General features: G+C 40.5%; 1 protein-coding gene across 1 annotated transcript in view; it reads right to left on the bottom strand.

Annotated features, from left to right (window-relative positions):
* Positions 1 to 19,212, bottom strand: part of fdxr (ferredoxin reductase) — a 29,510-nt gene extending 10,298 nt beyond the window's left edge. Inside the window, exons 1-8 of the mRNA XM_048555158.1 lie at positions 19,072 to 19,212; positions 17,074 to 17,171; positions 14,775 to 14,870; positions 13,693 to 13,815; positions 13,340 to 13,453; positions 10,383 to 10,484; positions 9,121 to 9,228; positions 7,517 to 7,601 (exon numbers count right to left, since the gene is read on the bottom strand). Coding sequence (XP_048411115.1) covers positions 7,517 to 7,601; positions 9,121 to 9,228; positions 10,383 to 10,484; positions 13,340 to 13,453; positions 13,693 to 13,815; positions 14,775 to 14,870; positions 17,074 to 17,171; positions 19,072 to 19,150 — 805 coding nt within the window. The 5' untranslated portion in view covers positions 19,151 to 19,212. The remainder of the gene's footprint in view (positions 1 to 7,516; positions 7,602 to 9,120; positions 9,229 to 10,382; positions 10,485 to 13,339; positions 13,454 to 13,692; positions 13,816 to 14,774; positions 14,871 to 17,073; positions 17,172 to 19,071) is intronic.
* Positions 19,213 to 25,515: the final 6,303 nt, after the last annotated feature.

The raw sequence follows: 25,515 nt of genomic DNA, 5'->3' as shown, positions 1-25,515 counted from the left end.
CTGTCGGTGAGTTTGCACGTTCTCCGTGTCTGCGTGGGTTTTCTCCGGGTGCTCCAGTTTCCTCCCACAGTCCAAAGATGTGCAGGCTAGGTGGATTGGCCCTGCTAAATTGCCCATAGCATTCATGGATGTGTAGATTAGGTGGGTTATAGGCTGATGGGTCTCGGTGGGATGCTCGGAGGGTTGGTGTAGACTTGTTGGGCCGAAAGAGCTTGTTTCCATACTGTAGGGATTCTATGACTCTATGATCTCCAGATTACCACCAGGCCATCACCTCCCCTAGGAACCTTTACTTGGATTCTTAAAGAGGAAGACGTGTGAGCAGACTTGTGGTGTACCTTGCAGGTTACTGCATACAAACAGAGCCTACAGGAAGTAATACCCATGATCAAGTACCAAAAGACAATTAAGAGATTCTAGGTTTGTAACCAAGTTTTCCAAAGAGAAGGCAGGAACTGCAGACGCTGGAGAATCCGAGATAACAAGGTGTAGAATTGGATGAATACAGCAGCCAAGCAGAAGAAGAGCAGGAATGCTGACGTTTCAGGCCTAAACCCTTTTTATCTGATGAATGGTCTAGGCCCGAAACGTCAGCTTGCCAATGAAACATCGGCAGCTCCTCTGATGCTGCTTGACCTGCTGTGTTCATCCAGCTCTACACCTTGTTAAATCCTTACAAAAGAGAATACCATTTGAGATTGGATCAGGTACGTCACATCAAATTTAAACTATTATTTGACATTGGTGTCAAGAGAACTCCACAGCACATGGTAGAATCATCAACCCAAGGCACATATTTTCAAATGGAGATCAGAAATCTCAATGATCTGGTGAAGTCGGTTTGCCAACTGTTAGTCCTCGAGTTGCTGCATTTCTTCACTTACTACATTTAGGCACACAGTAACCAACATTGGAATGAGAGAACTTAAATTTACAGAAGCATGTTCAGAACATATCAAAGCATCTCAAGTTACATTTGGAGGGGTGGCTGCTGTTTGCCTATGTAACAGCAACTAATTTGCATACCAGGTCCATAAACAGCAAGTGAGGTAAATCGGAGATATCAAAGTGCAAAGCTGGATGATCTGGTAAATCTGGTTTCGTGGCATTGATTAAAAAGTGAAAATACCGGATGTAACACTGAAGAACCCTTCTGCTATTCTCTGAATTCATACATGTGCCATTCTACAACCCAAACTAAATGCTGTAATGTTATAACCATTGAAATTCAAGGGCTTTTCAAAAAAAACCTCTTTTTCCTCCATTTTTAAGGACTTTCCTTAGGGCATAATCACAATATAAAGCAGATGGATTCAGCCACCCCAGGTTGATCTTCCAGAAAGTTCACATTTCCACTTTCAAATTAGAGATTCCTTGAACATTCAGAAAATGTATCCATGCACTTGAAATGGCCAACACTCTCCTTATGCTAGCGAGTTTTGAGAAGGTTTGTAGCTCAGGTTGAGGTTCTGGATGTGAGTTTGCTCGCTGAGCTGGAACGTTAGTTTTCAGACGTTTCGTCACCATTCTAGGCAACATCATCAGTGAGCCTCCGAAGAAGCGCTGGTGTTATGTCCCACTTTCTATGTTTTTTTAAATAGAAAGCGGGATATAACACCAGCGCTTCGTCGGAGGCTCACTGATGATGTTACTTAGAATGGTGATGAAATGTCTGAAAACTAACCTTCCAGCTCAGCAAGCAAACTCACATCCAGAACTCTCCTTACGAGCAGAGGTTGGTCTAAATACTTGGAAACTACTCCTGGCCGCTTTTGCGATCAGTACAGATCTGAATACTTTAGGAGGCTGGTCAAATACCAAAATAGTCTTTTCCTTGCAAAATGCCATACTATGCTTGAATAAAAAAGTATCCGGCTTTTGTAAAGGCCCTCAATTTCAAAGAAGGTAAATTTTACAGACATTTAAGCAACGTTTAAATGCTTAGTCCAGTAACAGGCATCATTGTTTCACTTATGTCTTGCTTGTCTATCTACCCAGCACTTAACACAGCTGGGAGAGATAATACGAACTGCAGATGCTGGAGAATCCGAGATAACAAAGTGTAGAGCTAGATGAACACAGCAGGTAAAGCAGCATCTCAGGAGCACACAGCTGGTGTTTCCTTTCATGCCATTTGGATTATCCCTGTTTACTGCGGATTATATCTTCCTAGTGCCATACAAATGTGTTTAGTTATAATAACATTTCACTCCAACAGCTAATATTATTCCAGACAGTAAACTGTTAAACAGAAGACTTCTTCTCCTTTACTAAAGTCTTTTTTAGGCCTTTTGCAATAAATTCAACATGACTATAAAGCGATTTTTTTTTTTCAGTTCTTGCAGTTTATCACTTAGCTCTTGCTCCCACTTTCTAACTTTGTTGATTGCTCTTGGGGGTTTACTTAATAATTGCCAGTCATTCAAACTGCCTAATTTGTCAATACGTTCAGCCTTCTTGCTAAGAGTGCCGACTGACCAAATGCATTTATATCATCCAAAACCTGTTTAAGTTCTGTAATTTCTAAGTGACATTTTCTTTTCAATACTTCCCCATCACTAAATCTTTTGTTTGTGATGTTCCAAATGTGCTTCATAGCAGGTGCTTGCAGATGTGCACCAAGGGGAATTTGCTGAAGTTTACAAAACAAGACTGATGAAACTGAACACCTTAAATTTTCTGTTGATCAAGGACAAAATTGTGGCAGATGGAATTCAAATTAAGCATGTGTGTGGTATCCATTTTAGATCCAAAAATGGATAAAATCGGGTACTTTCTAGATGATATGAAAGTAAATACAGAGGATGTCCAGAAATCTGGGATGTCAAGTGCATAGGTCTTTAAAATGTCATAAACAGTTACAGAAAATAAATTAAGACAGCTAATGTAATGCTGGCCTTTAAACCTAAAGGACTGGAGTATAAAGAAACACAGGTTATGCTGCAGTTATTCAAAACCCTATTAGACCCCAGATCTGCACCGCACCTTAGGAAGGATACATTGACCTTGGAGGCAGTAGAATGTAGGGTTACAAGAATCATACCTGGCAGTTATGTTGTGAGGAGAGATTATACAAAAAAGGTCCATACCCTAATCGAATTAAGAGAGGTTAAGGGGTGATCTGATCAAAGTCTTCAAGATATTAACAGGAGAAGACAGGTAGATAAACTATTTCTACCGGTTGGGGATTATAGAACGAGGGCCATTGATCGGACTCTAATTCTCAGACTTTCAGGAAAGATGTTAGGAAGCACTTCTACACACAAAGGTTAGTAGATGTTTGGAACTTTCTTCCACAAATGGGAGTGGATGCTCAATCCAGATGGGCCAGATAGGTATACGGAATAGCTATGACCTCAATGAATGGTGGAACAGGCTCAAAGGGCTGAATGATATACTCCTGTTCCTATGTAGTTACTACTCAATTTTTACATTATCTGAACAATCTACCATTACACAAAGTTCTTCAATCACTCCTTTTTTCAAGTGTTCTGCTTCAACTCTTCATCGACTGAGAATTTTTTGCCCACCAGCTTGATCAACAGCAATTCAAGGACCAAGTTGATAACATGAAGCATCTTTGCAAGCCTGTTCTGCCATGTAGTCTCTGAAGAACATAATTAGGCCTTACAGGAACAAACTCTGACCTTGCATATTCATACACTTATTTCCACCAATCTCACTGCACCAAGAGGGACTGGTTGCCTCATCATGTTGTGTAGAAATTCAAACAAGAATGCTCTTGGTGCAGAGATAAATTATTTGAAATAAATGACTCCGAATGAAGTGCCAACCAAAAGACATTTAACTGCTTCTGAAACGGCTTGCTACGATTTGTTGCCTGATTTTGAGACAGAAGGAATTGGCACTACTGATTTCATGACCCAACTCATATTGCATCAGATGTTCAGCTGGTTGCATGTTTCAATTGTGACAGCATTTACACTAAATTTAAGCAAGCCCAGAGTCGTCTCTCAAGCTACATGGCAGTCTCTTATGTTCAATTAGCTACAAATTCTAGGTAGACTGACTACTCTGATTGAAACAACACACCTATTATGATGTTTAGGAACTTAAACACAATCAAACCTGGATGAAAAGAAAAAAAATCAGTGAATTTGGAAACCTCGTGCAAATATTCAAAACAGTAGGGTGTACTTACATTGCACATCACTAAGTGTACCTCAGCAAGCCACTAGAAATGTCCAAACTGCAGCTAACTATTCATTTCAGATGAGCATACATGCTCCCAGCAGAGAACAGGTTAATAATTATTCCACTCTACATATATTCTGCGGTTCAGCTCGGCCATTATTTGATATTGCACAAGACCTTACTTACATCAAGATTTCCCAACCTCCATTTACAAAAATTAGAGCTTAATCCTAAGCATAGGTTAAACCCATTGTCAACTGAAGAGTCATTTCGTAGTCCAGAACTTGAATTTTGCTGAAAAATATTGAGATTTGGCATCCTGCACCCATTAGGATATCTGCAAGAAATACTAATGTAAAAGGAGAACATTTTTAACAAAATGACGAGAGTATGATAATTGGTTACCAAGTGGTCTGTGATTAGTAGAAGCAGTGTCAGAGAAAATAAACCCAGTTAGATAATGACCGATAGTTAATTTGTCACTACTCACCCTTCTAATAACCGCCAGTCTTTGTTTAGGTTTAAACCAGGCAGGTTGACTATAATTGGTTAAAACATTGTCCTGCGCAATGAGCCAGAATGGCCTTCCTTATCTCAAATGAATAAAATGGAGTGCAATATTGTTTGTCTCCACAGACCAGACCACTTTTGGTCATACGCAATTTCTAACACACGCTAACGTGCCACACTATGAATCCAACTAACAATCTTACATTGGTTGTTAACATAGAATTGTTAACACACTCATACTTGTTCCCTTTTACGTTGGCATTCTTATGAATTGCGCAGGTAAATGCAAGACAGATTGCTTTGACAAGTGCTGTTTTTCAAGTAATAGTCAAGTTAACTATGGTTAAGTTGATATGAGTTTAATCCCACATTATCCCTGATGCCCTTCATAAAGTAAGATTGATCATTTTCCAGTCTTCTAGGACCTCTCCTGTGACTTAAGAAAATACAAAGGTTTTGTACAAGACCTTAATTTCCGCACCTGCTTTCCTCAACGTTCTGGGAACTTATCCACATTGGGCCTTTACAAAAGGCCCAAAGTCACCTCTTTTATATTGAGATGTCCAAGAATATCAACACATCCCTCCTGAGACTCAATCTTCCACATCCTCATTCTTTGTGGATACTGATGCAACATATCTGTTACAGGACTTTACCCACTTCCTCCGGCTCCATGCATAATTTCCCCCTACTGTCGTCAAGTGAGCTACCCTCTTGCTCCTTACACATGTATGAATGCCTTGAGATCTATCTTAATCCAGTTTGCCAAGGATATTTCATAGCTCTTTTTAGGCTCCAATTCCTTGTTTATACTCTTAGGTGTTTCCAGCATCCTAACATACAAGGGGATGCATGCAAACAAGTCCACAGTTCCCTGAAAGTGGCAACACAAGTGTATAAGGTGATCAAGAAGGCACATGGCATGTATGTTTGACTTCAACACAGTCAGGGCCTAGAGTATAAAAATTGGCAAGTCATTTTGCAGCTGTATAGAACTTTAAGCCACACTTGGGATATTTTACAGTTCTGGTTGCTACCCTACCAGAAGGGTATGGAGGCTTTGAAGAGGGCACAGAAATGCTTTAACAGAATGTTGCCTCATTTGGAGGGCATTAGCTATTTGGAGAGATCAGATAAACTCATTTTGTTTTCATTTGAGCAGCAAAAAATAAATAAATAAAAGGTGGCCTGGTAGGAGAGAGACATGGTTAGAATGGATAGTCTCTTCCTCCCACGTAGAAATGTCAATTATTTGGTAAAAGGGAAAAAGTTTAAAGGAGGTGTGAGGGCAAAATTCTTTTTCTCCCCCCCTCCAAGAGCGTGGTAAGTGCTTAAAATGCGCTGCCAAAAGAAATAGAGGTGGTGGATACAATGCAACCTTTAGCAGGCATCTTGACAGATGTACGAATAGGCAGAGAATAGATGCACAAACAGTGCATACACAAAAGGCTTTTCAGTTTTGAAAGGCATGTGTTGGTACAGTCAGCTATTCAACCTGGAAACAGATACTTCGGCTCGTTCATGCCAAGCACATACCTCAATATTACATCATCCCATGTGCCAGCTTTTGGCTCATATCCCTCTAAACCCTTCTTTAGAATATAACCCATTCTGAAGCCTTCTAAAATGTTGTAATTTTACCCACCTCCACCACTTCCTGTGGCTGTTCATTGCATACACAATCACCTTCTGTCTGATTAAGCTGACCCTCAGGTCCTTTTTAAAATCTTTCCCCTCTCACGTTAAATAGATGCTCCCTAGTTTTGGGCTCCCCTTACCCCGGGTTAAAGGCCTTGACTATTCACCCTATCTACGCCCCTCATGATTTTAAAAGTCTCCATAAAGCTCACCCCTCAGCCTATGACACTCCAGGGGAGGAAAAAAAAAAGTCCCAGCCTATTCAGCCTCTCCCTCTCACTCAAATCCTCCAGGCTCGTCAACATCTCGTAAATCTTTTCCGCACCCGCTCAAGTTTAATGACATCTTTTCTGTTTCTGTGCTGTAATGTTCTTTATATGCACATTATCCGTACAGCAAGCGTGTAACATTTACTTAGTTTTGTTCAGGGCCTACAACATTGTTTGTTGTCATTATTATTGCAAAGATTGTTCAACCATAAAGACAGTATCACATGTGTAGATATTCTATACTTATACCTAACGTTTAAAAAAAGTTAATGTATGATCAAAAGAATTATGTGCACCCAGCACATTTAAGTGCACACAGATTCCCACCTGTGAATCTTTTCTTATTGCAGGTTTCTTTCTTTGATACCGTAATAAAAATGTTAACAAAACAATTAAGCAATATTTTCATGGCTGATAAACCACAAGTTAAGGACTTTAGGGCAAATGGTCAATTTCAAGGATTGAGGCTCATTGAACCACAGTGAGTCATTCAAAAAGAACCTGTTTAATCCAAGTGTTTTAAGGATTCCTGGAGCATTAAAGAACCTGTATTTGATCCATTTCTTGGGCTAAAGATTTGTCAAAATATCTGCAAAAAGATGGGTTCTTCATTCTTCTTGTGAAAAGTTACTAGAATGCGTTTCAACTCTTCGTGAGATTTTCACCCGTGATAGCACGCTACAATAGAAACGAAGCAATCTAACCTTCAGATAAAAAAAGTGCGATCCTGTTTTAATTCTTTCACGCAATTTAAGAACCCAAACCAGATTTGAGACTAAGAAAATCTCACAGGCCACGAGAAAATAGTGCTGTGAAGACAAATTTTCTTTTGAATTCCAGGCATTTACATGAAGGGCAAAACCTAAGCCACACTTCAATTTTAAAAAAGCGCTTCAAAAACTAAAACAAAAAGCAAAAGCAGGTCCTAAATAAAATAGTTTCACCTTTAACAATCTGCTTGAGCCCCACAAAGTCACTGGGATTGAGCAATGGACGAGTACCAGGCAAATTAATCATCTCACGCAATTCCTAGAGAAAATTGACAATACAAAAAAACTTTCAGCCCCATGTGCACTGTCTTTTCAGGATTATAACCAGCATAGTTAATAATGAACGAGAATTATTAAGCAGGAAGAGAAAGGTGCAGTGTTTTTTGGATTTCCTGAAGACATTTCATAAAGGAGCCACATGGAAAGTTACTGCACGAGGTAGGAGTTTATGGAAATGGAGGCAACATGCTAGCACTGGATTGGTTAACACAGAAGAGAGTGTTGGGATTAATAGGTCTTTCAAACCTCAAAAAGATGCAGTGGTGGAGTGTCACAAGGATCAGTCATTGGACCTCAAACGATTCACTGTCGACACTGGGGTTTCCCGACTTAGGAACAGTCATACTTCAGAATGTGATCGGATATAGCGGTGTATTAGTAATTTTGAAGATCAGACACGCAAACATTTCCTTGCACTGATAAACAGCTATTTTATTGCCTCGCATTGTGCGCTGACTTGTATACAAAACTACTTGCAAGTGGCCTCAAGCACAAAACCGGTTCACAATCCAGGGACTGTTCGTATTGATGTCTTGCAGGAGGGGAATAGTATGTAATGTATCAAACTTGATAATACAAGAAAGAGGTAGGATGATAATTAAGGAATCTGTAACATAAGTACAGTAAGCAGGCAAAAAGTTAGCAGATAGTTTAATGTTGGAAGGTGAGAGATCATGTATGTTAATAAAAAGAATCAAAGGTGGACTATTATCAAACTTGAGACAAAATAAAGCAGCACAGGAACATTGGAACGTTCTTCTGAATGGGGAAAAAGAGAGTTAGCTAAGTGCTGCAAATAATTAAGATGACAAGTGAAAATTCTGGCCTTCATTAGCTTTACAATTCTAATGTGGCAAAGTCTTGTTACAACTATAGAGGCCTATGGTGAGATGACAAATTAGGAGTTGGAGGCCAGGGGCAGATAAGCCATCATTTAATTGAATGGTGGGACTGAATGGCCTACTCCAGCTCCTATGTCCTCATGGACAGTAAAAGATGCTAGAAAGCTCACCTAATCTCAGCAAATCAGCACTAGTAGCAAACAAAAAATTGGAAAAACTTTTGACAAGTAGTCAAGGATATCTACAAGTTTCACCACTACTGAACAAAAAGGGAAACAGCGAAGCAACTGCAACTTGGATTTCACTCTAGCAACTCAAAAGGCTCTAAAAATACTCTAAACTGTAACTGTCTTTATCTGCCACTGGGTAGTGATCAGTCATATAGTATACACATCAATATAAACTACATCATTTAATTAGCTAGTTAATGTAAGTGAACTGGCTACGTTGTAAAATATAACATTCTAGCTGTTATCTTTAAGTCATCAGCGCAGATTTTAACAAAAAAATTACAAAACACTGGTAGGTTTGTGGAAAACAGCAGTGAATTAAACTGACAGGAGTAGGCTTACCAAGCTGCATGAAACAGCTTGCTTACACACACAAGATATTTATACTCTAATGGATCATGTTGCCAACTTTATGAAGTTACCATACCTTTATGGTAAAGGCAATTTGGAGAGGTCCTCTTCGTCCAACGATTAGTACCCGCTTCACATTGCTAGCTGCTATAGCTTCCAAAGCATGGCTAGCGATATCTGTTTTCTGTAAATAATACTTAAATACATGTATTTACGTACATATTATTTAATACACATGCAAATATCACAAAATTACAATTAGAACACTCTGAAAAGGAATAATATTTAGAGCTTCAGGAGGAAGTTTTCCAATTCATGCTACATTAATATATATTCCAACATTATTAACTGAAACAACATTTGAATTCATCAGGTTGCAATTCTATCCTCCCACCAGCTTTTCAGCTCCTCAGCCAAAAACACCTGCAAACCACTATATTTCTCTGTTCCCTAAATCAGTTGATTTTTACAACTTACCCAAGGTTATACAGAGGGTCTGTTCCTGTGCTATACAGTTCTTGGGCCCACAATGTTGTGCCAAAAGTGATGCCAAATGAAACTAATCCCTTCTGCCTGCCCTTGCTCCCTCCATTCCTTGCATACTCATGCACTTAGCTAAAAGTCCCTCAAATGCGCTTATCATATTCGCCTCCACCACCATCCCTGGTAGTGTGTTCCAGACACCTACCACACTACAGGAAACTTGCACCTCATATCACCTTCAGGTTTCATCCTCTTTCCTTAAGTGCATTCTCCCTAGTATTACAGATTTCAACTCCAGGAAAAACAAAATTCTGGCCGTCAACTTTATCTATACAGTTCATAATTTTATAGACTTCTATCAAATCTCCCCTCAGCCTGCGCCACTCAAAAGAAAATAATGAGGTTTGTGTCGTCTCTCCTTGTAGCTCTAATCCAGGCAGCACATCCTGGTAAACTTCTGCTGCACCCTCTCCAAAGTCTCCACATCCTTCTTGTAATGGGGCAACCAGAATTGAATGCAATACTCTAAGGTCTAACCAAAGTCTTGTAAAGTTTGAAGATGACATGGTGTACTCAATTCCCTGACCAATAAAGACAAGCATGCCACATGCCTTCTTTACCGCCCTATCTACTTGTATGGCTAAACACACTAAACTAGAACAACAGTCACTTGATGGCTAGGTGTCAATAAATATGGTGAGAGAGAATCAAAACTGGCCATTGTTTCCTTTTATGTAGGAGGAATCAAGCAGTGCAAAGGAATTTCTCTGTAAGTCACTGATTAGTAACTTCTTAATTGTCATAAACAAAAAAATGCCACCAACAGGATAACATTTAAGACAAGAATTCGCTAACCTTGAGTAAATCAATTGGAGACAGGAGAATCCTGGCCACATCCAACGCCACATTTCCATGTCCCAGGACAACTGCTGTCTCACTGCTCAGTTCAGGATTCAGCTGCAAAAGAATATTTGACAAGATTTTAATTTTGTATTTGAAAAGTAGTCTCATTAATTAATATTAACTCAACATTCAGCAAGTGGAATGAAACAAAACTGCAGATGTTGCAAGTCTGAACCGAAAACAAAAATGGCTGGTGAAACTCAACAGGTCTGGCAGCATCTGTAGGGAGACAAAAACAGTCAGTCAATGTGAAAGTCCACTCACCCTTCTTCAGAACTGAGCGTAGTGGTATACATGTGGGGTGGGGGGGGGGGGGGGGGGGAGGCACAAAAAGAAAGGGATGGACACAAAAAAAAGGATGGATGACAGCATAAAAACCAAAAGAATTGCAGATGCTGTAAATCAGAAACAAAAACAAATTGCTGGAAAAGCTCAACAGGTCTGGCAGAACCTGTGGAGAGGAATTAGTTGACAGTTCCTTAGAAGGCGGCAGTATGTTTAGGAGAAGGGAGAGCTGTTAACAGAGCCATAACTAAGTTAAAAAATGGATTGGCTGAGCTGAAAGCAGCCCATGTTATGACAGGGATGTAGGGATAAGTAAAAGACACAGACAGAGGAGTTTAGGTTTTGGAATTACTGAATTCAACATATAGTCCTGAAGGCTGCAGGATTCCCAAGTGAAAACAAGACATCATTCTTCCACTTTCCATGGAGTCTCAATGGAGCAGGCGCAAGACAGAAATGTCGGCCTGGGAACAAAGTGGCAAACATCTTAAAACTCTTTTTTTTGCAGACAGAACATTAGACATTCCACAAAGCAGTCACCTAATACGTTTTGTCTCCCAACATAAAAAAGAGACCACACTGCAAACAGCAAATACAGCAATGTAGATGGAGTGAAATGCAAGTAAAGCACTGCTTCACCTGAGGTCAGTCTGGAGTCTTGGACGTTGAGTAGGGAGGAGGTAAACAGGTAGGTGTTGCACCTTCTGTGTTTGCATGGCAAGGTTCCAGGTGAGTCATTGGGAGCAGAGAGGAATGAACCAGGTGTCCCAGAGGGAAAGGGATGCTGACAAGGAAGGGGAGGAGAATGAATCTTTTGGCAGAATCCCACTGGAGGCGACAGAAATGATTGGTGGAAAAATCCATAAAACAGGACTGCATGGGCAGACTCATGATTTCTGCCCACTCCTGCCCCACATGAACTTGCTTCTCCTTACATTGATGCAATTCTTTTTCTCACCTCATCCAGTCCCTTTCCCACTTATATTCAAGATTCTTCTGACTCTACGTGTTCCCATCCACTGCCACCCTCCTCCGCTTGGCCAAGCATGCCCTCATTTTAAGCAACTTCCCCTTTAACTCTTCTTGCTTTCTTCAGATCAAAAAATGTGGCCCTGGATACTCCCATGGGCCCCAGTTATGTCTGTCCCTTTTTGGCACTCATTAAACATTCATTGTTTCAGTACTATTCTAACCCCATCCAGAACTCTTTCTCTGGTACATTGATGACATCAGTGCTGCTTCCCTCTCAAATCCAGAACTGGAGAAGTTTCTGTTTTGCTTCCCATTTCCACCCTGCTTTTACCTGGTCCAACTCTGACACCTCGTTCCTCAAGATCTATTCCCATTTCTGAGGAATAGGCTGGCCACCAGCATCAATTACAGATCCACCAACTCCCAGTTACCTGAATGTACATCCTCACACCCCGCTTCTTGTAAAAAGACTCCATTCCATTTTTCAAGTTTCTCCATCTCCACTGCATGTGTTCTGACGACACTACCTTTTAATTGGGGGGGGGGGGGGTCCCCAGAAACACCTACCATTTTTATCAACCTAGGATTCCCCACCATTGTGGGTTGCAGGGTCCTTAGCCAGGCCCAACTCATTTCCTTCAGTCTTCCCTTCCCTCCCACAACACCAGTAAGGATCCTCACTTTCCATCTCACCAGCAATGTCCAAAGGATCGTAAGCCTTCACCTACCTCCACTCCGTTGTCAGCATTTTTCAAGGACCATTCCCTCTAAACAGTGTGGTCCACTTCTCCATTCACAATATCTCCCTACACTCCTACGACACTTTCCTATGAAATCGCAGGAAGTGTTAACATCTGCTTGTTCACTTCCTCACCAAAGCCTCTGCTGTTCCAGATGTGGCCTCCTCTACATCAGGCAAACCAAGCAGAAGCTTGGAGACCACTTTGCAGAACACCTACGCAGGGCTCACAACAAACAACTGCACCTCCCACTCGCGAACCATTTCAACTCCCCCCCCCCACTCCTCAGACAATATGTCCATACTGGGCCTCCTGCACTCCAACAATGATGCCACCCAAAGGTTGCAGGAACAGTACTTCATACTCCGTTTGGGAACCCTGCAGCCCAATGGTATCAACGTGGACTTCACAAGCTTCAAAAATCTCCCATCCCCCAACCACTTCCCAAAACCAGCCCAGCTTGTCCCTGCCTCCCTAACCTGTCCTTCCTCCCACCTATCCCCTCCTCCCACCTCAAGCCCTACACACTAGCCTCATCCCACTCCCTTGACCTATTCATCCTCCCTGGACTGACCTATCCCCTCCCTAACTCCCCACCTACACTCACCTTTTAATGGCTTCACTCCCACCTCCTTAGCCTGTCTCTTCTCCACCTATCCTCTCCTTTATCTATCTTCTATCCACCTCTCTCTTTTTATTTCAGAATCCCCTTCCCCTCTCCCATTTCTGAAGGGTCTAGGCCCCAAACTTCAGCTTTCCTGCTCCTCTGGTGCTGCTTGGCCTGCTGTGTTCATCTAGCTCTACACATCATTCCAGCATCTGCAGTTCCTACTATCTCTTTCAACAATCTGGAGATAGTTATCATCAGCGCATTCTGAAATATAATGTAATGTAGTTTTCCAATTAACTTACATTTTTATTTTCAGGTAAACCGTTGTACCAGCCTACAAATGTTCTTGCAGAATAGACACCCAGTAGATTCTCACCAGGAACATTAAGCGTTCGATTAGTTTCAGCTCCATAAGTCTGGGATAACCAAGTACTTTGTTACTGGCAATATAATAAAATGCTTGCATTTTCATGAAAAAAAAACAGGTACAAAGACTTCACAATATTGAAAGTTGAATAACTGAACTGCAATGGTTGAAATCTAAAGAAATAAGCGAGAGATGCATCAAGGACCAGTATTCAGAGTTAGCATAGACAAGATGTTTTATATTGTGTCAGGAAACGGACAAACATTCAGGAAATTAATGACTTCTTACCAGTATCAGAGCATGGTAAGCTTGTTTCAGTTCTTCTATGCTTATATCCTTCCCAACAGCAACATTGCCATAAAACGAGCAGCGGTTGTGATGTGCTGTCTGGGTAAATGCATTGATGACATTCTGCAGGGCGGAAATATCATAAACATGCTGATCATTAGATGTGGGTCTTAAAATAAATATTTCAAGTAACACAAAGCTGAATATTTTAAGATTTGTGCATCATTGCCTTAAAAAGAATGGGAGATAAGAATGACGTGGGTTTAATTATCACCATATACAGGTCTTCATTAATAACTCAAGAAACTTGCTACCTTCTGTAGTGAAGCAGGCATTTTGTGCTCATTCAAATCAATAACAGACAACTTACTGCATCACACACTCTCAGTGAATTCCAAAAAAGAAAAAAGTCCTTGAAGTAAAAAGTTATCTAGATTTATTTTATAACTAAAATGTTTTAGGTCAATGCAGGCATCCACAAACCATCACATATAACGTTGCAGTTTACATCTGTGAACAGTTTTGACCAGAGGCACAAGGTTTCAGCACTGGACAATTTGTTACTACGATTGCCTGTACCATTAGTCATAACAAGCTCAAAAGATAAGACATTCAAGTGATAAATCCAACTTCTATTCATAAAAATATTTATCTTGCAGCATTTCAACAATTGTAAGTAATAGGAGGTACATATGGAGAGCAGATAAATGAATTCAACAGCCTACAACACTTCATATGGAGGGACTGCATCTTACCAAATTTGACACCAAGGAACAGCAAACACATTACAGAATCAAAATTAAGCCAATGTAAAGGCTTTTTTTTGGAAAATCAAAGAGGTGGAGAATCAGAGTAGTCAGACAACTTTATTCGACTTGGACATAAAAGTACTTCAATTTGTTAGGGCAAGCTTGCGTGTCCATTTTTAATCTTCATTCAAATTTCTTGTCTACATTTAATAAACTATGGTTCATTAGGTAATGGTTGAGTATATACATCTAGACTTCAATTCTGCATATGTTCCATGTCTAATAAGGTTGGCAGCAGAATCCTGTTCAATGCCAAATGGAGACTGAACGAACCTTCACTTCTGGATGGTCAGGGGCAACACCAAATCTCACAAGGCCAAATGGGACAGGCAGTTTCTCATAGATGTCAACCACGGATGATTCATGGTACTGGAACACAAGAGTAAAGATAGCAAATCATTTATAGTGGCTGTCCCCCTCCACTCAAATTATGGATTTCAAGATACCAGATTGCTGCTATGTGAAGAAAATAATGCAGAAAATTGAAGAGTAAACCATACAGAATTATACAGCTTCCAACCTCCAATCCTTAGACAAAATCTAATTTCTGATATTAGAAAGTAAAACACAAATTTTAAGGGCATCCAAATCCTGAAAGAAGTAATTATCAGAAACATTTAAGTCTTTCCTGCAAAGTTTAAAGAGAAAGATTCAGACCTGTAACTAAATTAAGTAACAAGAACTACTAAAATCTGTCAAATCCAACAGGGGTGGAAAACAAAAGACTTCCATATATACCTTGCACAGAACTTTCAGCATATTCTTTACAAACACACTCAATTTTGTCATGCACATAGGCACAGGCACAGGCATATTTATCTACTAGGCCAGTGTAAGTGAGTGGAGTTAACTTGTAGACTTGGAGTCAAAGTATTGGGTTAAAAAATGCATTCCTTCAGCTATTATTTTAGCTACCCACACATACATGTCAGAATGGCTTTCCCAAACTCTTTCAGCCAATTGTGTTATAACTTGGAAGTGACATTATTAATTACATTGTACTCAATTCATTAAAGTAGCCAACACTGGATGATTCCATTATTAAATAAAATGCTAGGCATTTTAATAAATTCAAGCTAATAAATATGAAGCAATAGTGGTCTACAACTATAACCAAAGAGTATTAATGTCAACTTCTCACCACTCCCTGCACAAATTCTAAACTCAAGATCCACACTGTCACTTGAAAACTGGAACTGAGTATAATTTGGTTGCTTCCCCCCAGTAAAACTGTGCCAACCTCCTCTTCAGAACCACAATTACCTCTCCCAGATAGTCATTCCACCCACCAACCTTGCGCCAGCTCAGTGTTAGTTATCCAATTAATTCCAGCCCCTTACCCTTTCCTTATGTTCCATAAATATATACCTCAAATATATATCTGAAGGGTCCAGAACCAAAATGTCAGATTTCCTGCTCCTGATGCTACTGGGCCTGCTGTGTTCATCCAGCTCTACACCTTGCTGTCTCAACCTCCAGCATCAGCAGTTCCTACTATCTCTACCTCAAGTACTTTTTTTAAAAATGTTACTGTTGAATCCCTTCCATAATCACAATAACACTCGGCCAAAACAGTTCTTGCGTTGCAGATCTAGTCCATTTATCAATCACCTTGGCTACCGGTTCCCTACCTTCCTGCCACTGGAAACAAGGTACCTCTCTATTTGCTATAACATAATCATTCATGATCTTATCATTACTTAGTCCCTTTTTAAAAGGGAAGGCTACCGTTTCTTAAGTCTCTTCACACAAATGAATTCCATAGTCCCTGCCATTATATGACTAAAAACTTTTCTATACCTTTCCCATGACTGAACACCACCTCTGAGTCCTAAAATCTTCTACCCTGTATTTTTGAGTCTTCCATTCTGTATGCAAGCCATGACACATCAGCATGCTGTTAATAATTGAGTACTGATCCTCTCCTCCCTCAACATCTACATATGTAAACTATCTGATTGTGACCAGGACCAACAATCTTAGATTACTGTATTCTCTCCCCATTCCAGGTAGGTCTGAGTCACTAAGGCCAACTGCAAAAACCTACCAATGCTCAACTGACAGGATCACTCTGCAGTTATAACAGATTAAGGCCAAGGACATTTCCAATCTGTGTGGTCCAGTACAACATCAGATGATGCACCAACTAAGTTACACGTACAAAAATCAATAATTATGAACAGAAGAGGACATTCTACTCCTCAAAGCTCCATAAACTACTCTATTTACTCATTTAAATATCCTTTACAACACTAACTTAGCAAGGAGATTTATCAGTTTTAGTTTTGAGAAGTTTCAATTGCCCACCCAAGTCTCTTCCAGAGAAACGTCCAAGTCACAACCCAACCATTCACAACCTTGGTGTCCCGTTGGACCCGAGAGGAGCCTAATTCAAACCTGCCATTACTAATGCCTTGTGAAATGTTATTATGTTAAAGACGCTACATAAATACAAGCTGTTACCTCGTACTGTGTACTTCATTAACTTGGATTATGTGCTTAATTGGCAGAGGCCTTCATACAAAAATTTTGCGGAATAACATTCACAAGGGTTGCCTTTATTCAAGATTACCTTAAGCAGGTGTTGGGCAGTGTAGAAACCTGCAGGACCACTACCAACAACACAAACTTTCAGCTGAGGATCTGCTTTGGAGGACAAGCATCGGACTCCTGAATTGAGTACAAAGACAAAAGACTACATCATTCACAGTGAATTCAAAAATAGTTTGCATTGCATGAAACAGATCAAGTCAACACGTTTAAGACAAGTACAGCCACTTCACATTCCTTGCGTTAAATCTGGTTTAGGAACATATAACAACAAGACTCGGACAATATTAGGTTTTGCTTGACATGCAGAAACTAACATCCACACCACAAGTGACAGTAATATCAAGAACCAACAAGAGAAAATCTAGCTTTTACCCTGTGACATTTAAAAACATTACATACAAAAACATCTTTACTCAGAGTAGTAAGGGAATGGAACGCTTTGCCTGCGACGGTAATAGATTCGCCAACTTTAGATACATTTAAGTCGTCATTGGATAAGCATATGGACGTACGTGGAATAGTGTAGGTTAGATGGGCTTGAGATCGGTATGACAGGTCGGCACAACATCGAGAGCCGAAGGGCCTATACTGTGCTGTAATATTCTATGTTCTATTACTATTGCTGAATTCCCAATAACATTCTGGGGACAGATTAACACTGAAACAGAACTGGACTAGGCATATGAATATTGTGGCTAGGAATCCTGCAGCGAGTAACTCATTTAACACCCCAAAGCCTGTTACCACCTATAAAGGCACTTGTCAGATCAGGGTGATGATCCAGGGCTGATGATCCAGGGCTCTTGTGGTGCAGTAGTTGTGCTTCCACATCTGGACCAGAGCCCTGAGTTTAAATCCCACCTTTTCCTGAGATGTCATAACGTCTCATCAAATTAATTAAAAAATATCAAGTACATCATGGAATAGTATCTTCTTGACTAGATGAATGCTGCTGTGGCAAGACTCAAGAGATTTGACAGAAAGCAAGACAATGCAGCTCACTTGATTAGCACCACCACATCCACACACTCCACCATTAATACTCAGGAGCAGCAATGCATACCATCCAAGATTCACTTCAGAAATTCACCAGTGATCCTTAGACTGTACCTTCCAAACTCATGACAGTTTCCATCCAGAAGGACAAGGGCTGCAGCTGCCAGGAAATACCACCACCTGCAAGTCCCCCTCCAAGCCACTCACCATCCTAACTTGGAAATATATCGCCATTCCTTCACTGTCACTGGGTCAAAATCCTGGAATTCCCTTCCTGACAATATTGTGGGTCTACCTACAGCAATGTGGAACGGGCAGAGATTCCAAAAGATAACAACGTGTGAAGCTGGATGAACACATCAGGCCCAGCAGCATCTCAGGAGCACAAAAGCTGACGTTTCGGGCCTATTCCCTTCATCGCCAGCATCTGCAGTTCCCATTATCAGAGATTCCAAAAGCTTGTGTTTTCAAATAAATCTGGTGGAGTATAACCCAGTGTCGTGTGACATCGGGAAGGCAGCTCACCAGCACTTTCTCAAGGACAACTAGGGGCGGGGAACAAACACTGGCCCAACAGCCCATGAATGATTATCTTCTTTCTTAAGAAAAAAAGACAAAGGCAGGCTCCTTGACAGCAGTAAAAAGATATAAAGCAGCGCACGCTGCTGCAGAGCTCACAGAATCCCCACAGTGCAGAAGCAGGCCATTCGGCCCAACGAGTCCGCACCGCCCCTCCGAAGAGAATCCCCCCCCCCAACCCTAATCCCTGCATCTCCCACCTTAGACACGAGCACAGCCAATCCACCTGACCTACACATCTCTTGAGAAGCAGACAGTATTCCAGCAGTTAATTAGACTGACTAAAAGATGACTGAAAATTAAGTGAGCCGGGGGGGGAGGGGGGGAATATAAAGTTACTGCCCAATGACAGCCAACAACACAAGGCCCAAAACACACAGGAGGGAGCATGAGTTTCCCACAGCAACCTTCCTCCCGCCCCCACAGGAATCTCGGTACTCACGACAGTGCGGTACTGCCGTGTGACAGGCGTAGGCCAGCCCGCGGGCGAAGAGCGCGGCCAGAGCCCCCACCGCTCGCATTGCCCCCTCTCAGTCAGTCAGTCAGTCACCGCCGCTACCAGCGAGATCCCAATCCGAGGCCGGGTCCGGGGTCCAGAAGGCAGCCGCATCGTCACGTGGGGCCCGATAGGCGGGGTCTCCCGGTCTAACCAATCGAAACGCGGTGTCCTTGACTGACCACGCCCCCGTGTAAAATACGTGCATTGTGATTGGCTACTGCGCCTTTGCGCTGTCTGCCTCTTAATCTTGAACCGATGTTATCGTGTAAGATTAATATTTTGGTGCATGTTGCCCCGTTCAAACCTACTTGTATTTTGCATTATTTCATTTGGTGCATGTTGCATTCTTCACACCTATACTGTATTTTTAAATATTTTATTTGGTGCATGTTGCCCCGTTCACACCCACTGTATTTTGCATTATTTCATTTGGTGCATGTTGCACTCTTAATACCGGATGTTATTGTCACGTTGGAGAGAGTGCAGATAGGATGGATTTGAAAAACCCCATGTCCGCTAACAAAGTGGGAGGTCAATGGCAAGAGAGCATTTATCCTCATTTGTTCATGGGATGTGGCCACTGGAGCAAGGCCAGACCCTAACGAGGTCTTCATTGTCAGGGTGGCTGAGATAGCCTTCTCTAATGGGCAATCGTGAACCAGAGGGTCTATTCTTCACAATAATGGTTTGATGATGAGCCTCAGTAGGATTTGCTTTTGATTCCCACATGTTTAAAAATTAGAGACGTTTGAACCCATGGCTGAAAGCATTAGACTTTATGAAAATGCTCCCATGTAAGGTTTAATTTTGTCATTTTTCTTCCAACATTTATCACATCTGTACATATAAAATGGTTCATTCCAGCAATGTTATTGTCATCAGCTAATACAAATCATTCCATTTTTATTCCTTAATCTCGTGTCAATCCTCACTATTTAGTGACAGCATTTTAACTATCTTCTCTAAATATAGTTGATGTGCCAGTACTATGAAATACTGCTTAGAAAAAGGAGTCAGAAACTAAATCATTCATCACACATTTAAACCTACTCGTGCCAAGTATTATTTGGTCAGGTTCATCATTTTTTCAGAATTTTATTTACTTTAGTTATAGAGTCAGAGAGTAATACATCACCCTTCAGTCCAACCCGTCCATGCCAACCATCATCCCAAACTCGTCCCACCTGCTTGCACTTGGCCCATATCCCTCCAAACAATTTGTTATCCAAAGTTCTTTTAAATGTAACTGTACCCGCATCCACCACTTCCTCTGGAAGTTCATTCTACCCATGAACCACTCTCGGTGTAAAAAAAAATTGCTGTTTATGTCTTCCTAAAATCTTTTTCCTCTCACCTTAAAAATATGCCCCCAGTCTTGATATCTCCCAAGCTAGGAAAAAAAACATTATCTATACCCCTTGTAATTTTATAACTCTTTATAAAGTCACTCCTCAACTTCCTCTGCTCCATTGAAAAAAATCTTAGCCTAAAAAAGATGTTGTTCATGACATAAAATGAAACTTGACATTTCTGTATTTTTGCAGAATTATTTTTGGAAAGTTGAATGCTCTGGGGACACAGATTCAGATCTCACCAAAGCAACTCCCTACTTTTATTGAACTCAGTGTAAACGCTAGAAACCTCATGTTGTCTTCCAATTATATAATTTACAGCCTTTCAGTCTCAACTTTGGGTACAATTTCAGATCATAATGCTCCCATTTTTCAGTAAGTATTAGTGAGTATTTGTTGAATGCCATTTAAACTTACGGTAGACACATCTGTTTTTGTCCCAATGCCATATGCTTTTCCATAATCATTTGTTCTGTCATTCAGTCCCCCCTCTTTTCTACTAAGATTTTATTTTGTATTTTTCCCCTTTGCACCTTGCCTTCCCTACCACTAAAGCCCCTTACATCTCCAAACTCTTCCGGTTCAAGATGATACAGCTTTTTACTGGTTTACTCCCACATTACACCTGAACAGCTTGGTATCTTCGAAATTCCTGATATCATTGGCTACATGTGCAATATTTTGCTTTTGTTTTGGAAGAACCAAGTGTGAAGTTTACAAAGGCACATGTAAGGGTTTGAATATTGCTCAACAGAGATAGAACTTGACACTAAAAATACAATGAGACAAAAGTCAGCAGTTGTTGTGAAGGGGAGGGGAATGGATTGGAAACTTGATTGGACTGAACAGAAAGCCAAGGTTCAACCTGAGACTATGGCAATGGATAGGAATGAAGTGGCCGAAGTACGGGAGTTGTAGCAAGGACCAATGGTAGTGGATATAGTTTTTCTGATGTTTAATTAAAGGAAATCAAAACATCAAACTGCAACTCAAACAACTGCCAAACTTTACAACATTAGCCACTTGTTAATTTATGTCAGAAGTCCTGATTTGTCTTTTATGAATTCATAATGTAGTTTATCTTGATATAATGATTACACATTTCTATCTCATATGCATCTTTTCCAATAGCATTAGGCAGGCCAAAATTATTGCGCAATCCTCCATGCTTTCCTGAACCACTGCAGTCCTTGTGATTAGGGAACTCTTATACTGTTAGACATGAGTAAACAACCAAATGGCTTGATAAGTGATTTTGAAACTTTTCAAGAGTCGACTAAGTGGTGTGTAACAAAAGTGACATGTAGGTCAGACTATTAATGAATAGGTTAGGCTTTTACCACAATCAGATAGCTTTTGCTGTTCATATTTTCCTAGTCCCAGTCAGCAAATTGACAAATTATCATGGAGGGATATTAATTCATAATCTCTGGGACTGTAATCCAGTGTAACATCGCTACATTGACAGGAAGTGTTGAAAGGATCAGAAGGTCTCCATTTACGATTGAAGAGTCAAAAGTTTACCACTTTCCTTTGAAGCCAGTTAGCCTAAAAGTTGCAGTAGCAAAAACTTTGGAATAGCAAATTAAAGATGAACTTACTAAACATCCTGATAAAAGTACAGTAACTTGAATCAGCCAACATAGATTTGGGTAGAAGAGGTAGATTGGGTTGATTCCATGTCATTTCTGTATAGTACAGGGCTCTGACATCATGAATCAAACGCTTCTAGCACAAGAGTTCTGAGGAAGGGTTACCGCACCCAAAACGTTAACTCTGTTTCTTCCTTCACAGATGCTGCCAGACCTGCTGAGCTTTTCCAGCAACTTTGTTTTGGTTACTTCTAGCACAAGGGTGCTTATAGTTTCACTTGGTACCAGGCAATCACAAAGGAAAGAAATACTGTAGTTGACAGAAGATCCAAGAAAAACAGATATTGACTTGCTGAAAATTAATCAACCAAGGAGTGTATATTTCTAACTGCAAAAGAACCATACATTTAACAATAGCTGCAGTTTTTAATCACTACACTCCCTTTTGTCGGCAATCCGATAGCAAGGCTCAAAATTAATCACTATCAATAAAGTGTATGACAAAAGGACAGAGTGTCAGAATAAAGTTGTGCTTTAGAAATGAAATCTGATTTGAAATAATAATAGTAATTTCTTCACATGGAGCAAACATTGAAATTCCAATTATAAAGGATAGGAAGGATTGAAGGTTTGAGACAGTATAAGCAGTCAAAGAGTGGTACTCAAGTATCACTTTGTTTTCATAAGGATTTAATTTGTTTTCCTTATTTAGATATTATATCTCTGTAACTTTGGCTTGTGAAAATCTCTGGTCAGCATTTGATATCCCCTTCAATTACAAAGTCTGCTTACAGTGTGCAATTATAGCTGATCCAGCATATAAATGACTGTAAATGAAGTAATTTAATCCAACAGGTTAAACAAAGATGCAAGAACTGATTGCCAAATAGGACAACTACAAAATTGTAGGGTGGGGAAAAGCATCCATTTCTGGCAACTTTGATAAAACCTGTCAAGAGTAAAACTATTTAAGAATATCTCGAAATTCTAACAAGCACATGCTTTAATTTAGGTAGTTAAAATAACACAACATTACCTTTCTGTAGTGATGACTGCGGTGGTTAACCTTATTTTGAGTTTGAAGAAGGACATCTGCTCACAACATTCGAAAGGACTAATCCAGTAAATGGCAGAACCCTTAAGTTAGGCAGAGGGATCTGGGTGTACAGGTACACAGTCACTGAAAGTGACACTGCAGGTGGAGAAGGTCGTCACAAGGCATATGGCATAGTTGCCTTCATTGGCCGGAGCATTGAGTTTAAAAATTAGCTGGCAATGTTGCAGCTTTATAGAATCTTAGTTAGGCCGCATTTGGAATATTGTGTTCATTTGTTGGTCGCCACACTACCAGAAGGATGTGGTGGCTTTGGAGAGGGCACAGAAAAGTTTTGCCAGGGTGTTGCCTGGTATGGAGGGCATTAGCTATGAGGAGAGGTTAGAGAAACTTGAATTGTTTTCATTGGAATGACGGAGTTTGAGGGGCAACCTGATAGAGGTCTACAAGATGATGAAGCACATGGACAGAGTGGACAGTTAGAAGCCTTTTCCTAGAGTGGAAGAGTCAGTTACCAGATGCCATGGATTTAAGGTGCGAGGGGCAAGGTTTAAAGGTGATGCACGAGGCAAGGTTTTTTACACAGAGGGTCGGGGTGCCTGGAACTCACTGCCAGGGGAGGCAGTGGAAGCAGATACAATAATGACTTTTAAAGGGCATCTTGACAAATACACAAATAGGATTGGATTAGAGGGATACGGTCCCTGGAAGGGTAGGGGGTTTTAGTTGTGACAGGCAGCATGTCGGTGCAGGCTTGGAGGGCTAAAGGGCCTGTTCCTGCACTATAATTTTCTTTGTTCTTTATTTCCATGTTACTAATTATATTTTCTAGTTTTCCAACATGACAAAATAATATCACATGTAAGGATATATTCATGTTCTTCTATGAGTATATATCTTTTCTTCTCCCTCACTGTCACACTTCAGAGAAGTGAATACAAAAATGAAGGCATACATGCGTGCACATTGCTGAGGGAGTGCTAAACAATTATAGAGTCATAGAGATGTACAGCACGGAAACAGACCCTTCAGTCCAACACATCCATGCTGTCCAGCAATTCGAAATTACTCCAGTCCTATTTGCCAGCATTTGGCATGTATCCCTCTAAGCCTTTCCTATTCATGTATCCATCCAGATGCCTTTCAAATGTTGTAACTGTATCAGCCTCCATCATCTCATCTGGCTGCTCACTCCATGCCCTCACCACTCTCTGCATGAACAAGTTGCCCCTTAGACCCCTTTTAAATCTTTCCCCTGCCCCCCCTCGTTTTGGAATTACCCACTCCAAGGAAAATACCTTGACTATTCAGCCTATCTATGCCCGTCATGATTTTATAAACTTCTATAAAGTCACCTCTCAGCCTCCGATGCTCCTGGGAAAATAGCAGTCAGCAGTACCTCTTTCACCTAAACTAAATCCCCAACTGTCCTCTGCAGGCACAGGTGAAAGATTCTACTTTGAAATGGAACAGGAACTTTAATCCTTGTGTCCTGGCCAATACTTATCTTGCAATTTATATCACTTAAACAGATTATCTGCTCATTATCTCATTGCAATGTCTGAGACCTTGCTGTGTATAAATTGGTTGCTGCATTTCCTACATTACAACTGCGCTTACAGTGGTGTTTTGTAAATTCCTATTTTAGAAATAAAACCAGTCTGACTTCAAACTAAAACGCATACAGATTCTGAACAAGGCCTCACACTTAGCATGCATTGCCTGAACTAAAATGTCACCTCTTCTTTCTACTGATAATACCTTTAGTTCTCTCAGGACAGTGACTTGAAAGAAATTTGGGGATATATACATATATATTAATCTTTAAAACCTTCTAACAGATTAAAGATTTAACAGTATCATAGGTTTGTTTAATGCATCCTCATCAGTGGTGTGACTCTTTGATCTTTTACTTATAAATTCTGTGTCTGATAGTACATCTCTCACTAACACCTGAAGACGGAGCGAGGTTCAGAAAGCTTGTGTTTTCAAATAAACTTGTTGGACTATAACCTGGTGTTGTGTGATTTCTGACTTTGTCCACCCCAGTCCAATGCCAGCACCTCCACATCATTACACTTCAAATGGACTTATTCAGTTGTAAAATACTTTGGCGTATTCTGAGGTCAGAAGAGGTGCTACATAAATGCAAACTTTATTTTTTATTAAACAATCCACACATTTGAAAATATTGCCGGTAAACAATGAAGACCTGGTGAAAACAGTTCGTTAAGACAGACTACATCAAAAGGACACTTTCAAGGGCTGGCTTTAAAGTGTACCAAAGTTCTTCACAGAATAAAATCAGACAAAAATTGACACCCTGGTAAACAAGGAGATATTAGGTTGAAAGCTTTGTTTACAGGGGTAGATTTTAAGGAGGGCTTTA

This window comes from Stegostoma tigrinum, chromosome 22, assembly GCF_030684315.1.
Source record: "Stegostoma tigrinum isolate sSteTig4 chromosome 22, sSteTig4.hap1, whole genome shotgun sequence".
Lineage (NCBI taxonomy): Eukaryota > Metazoa > Chordata > Chondrichthyes > Orectolobiformes > Stegostomatidae > Stegostoma > Stegostoma tigrinum.
This window is presented reverse-complemented; position numbering and strand designations above follow the sequence as displayed.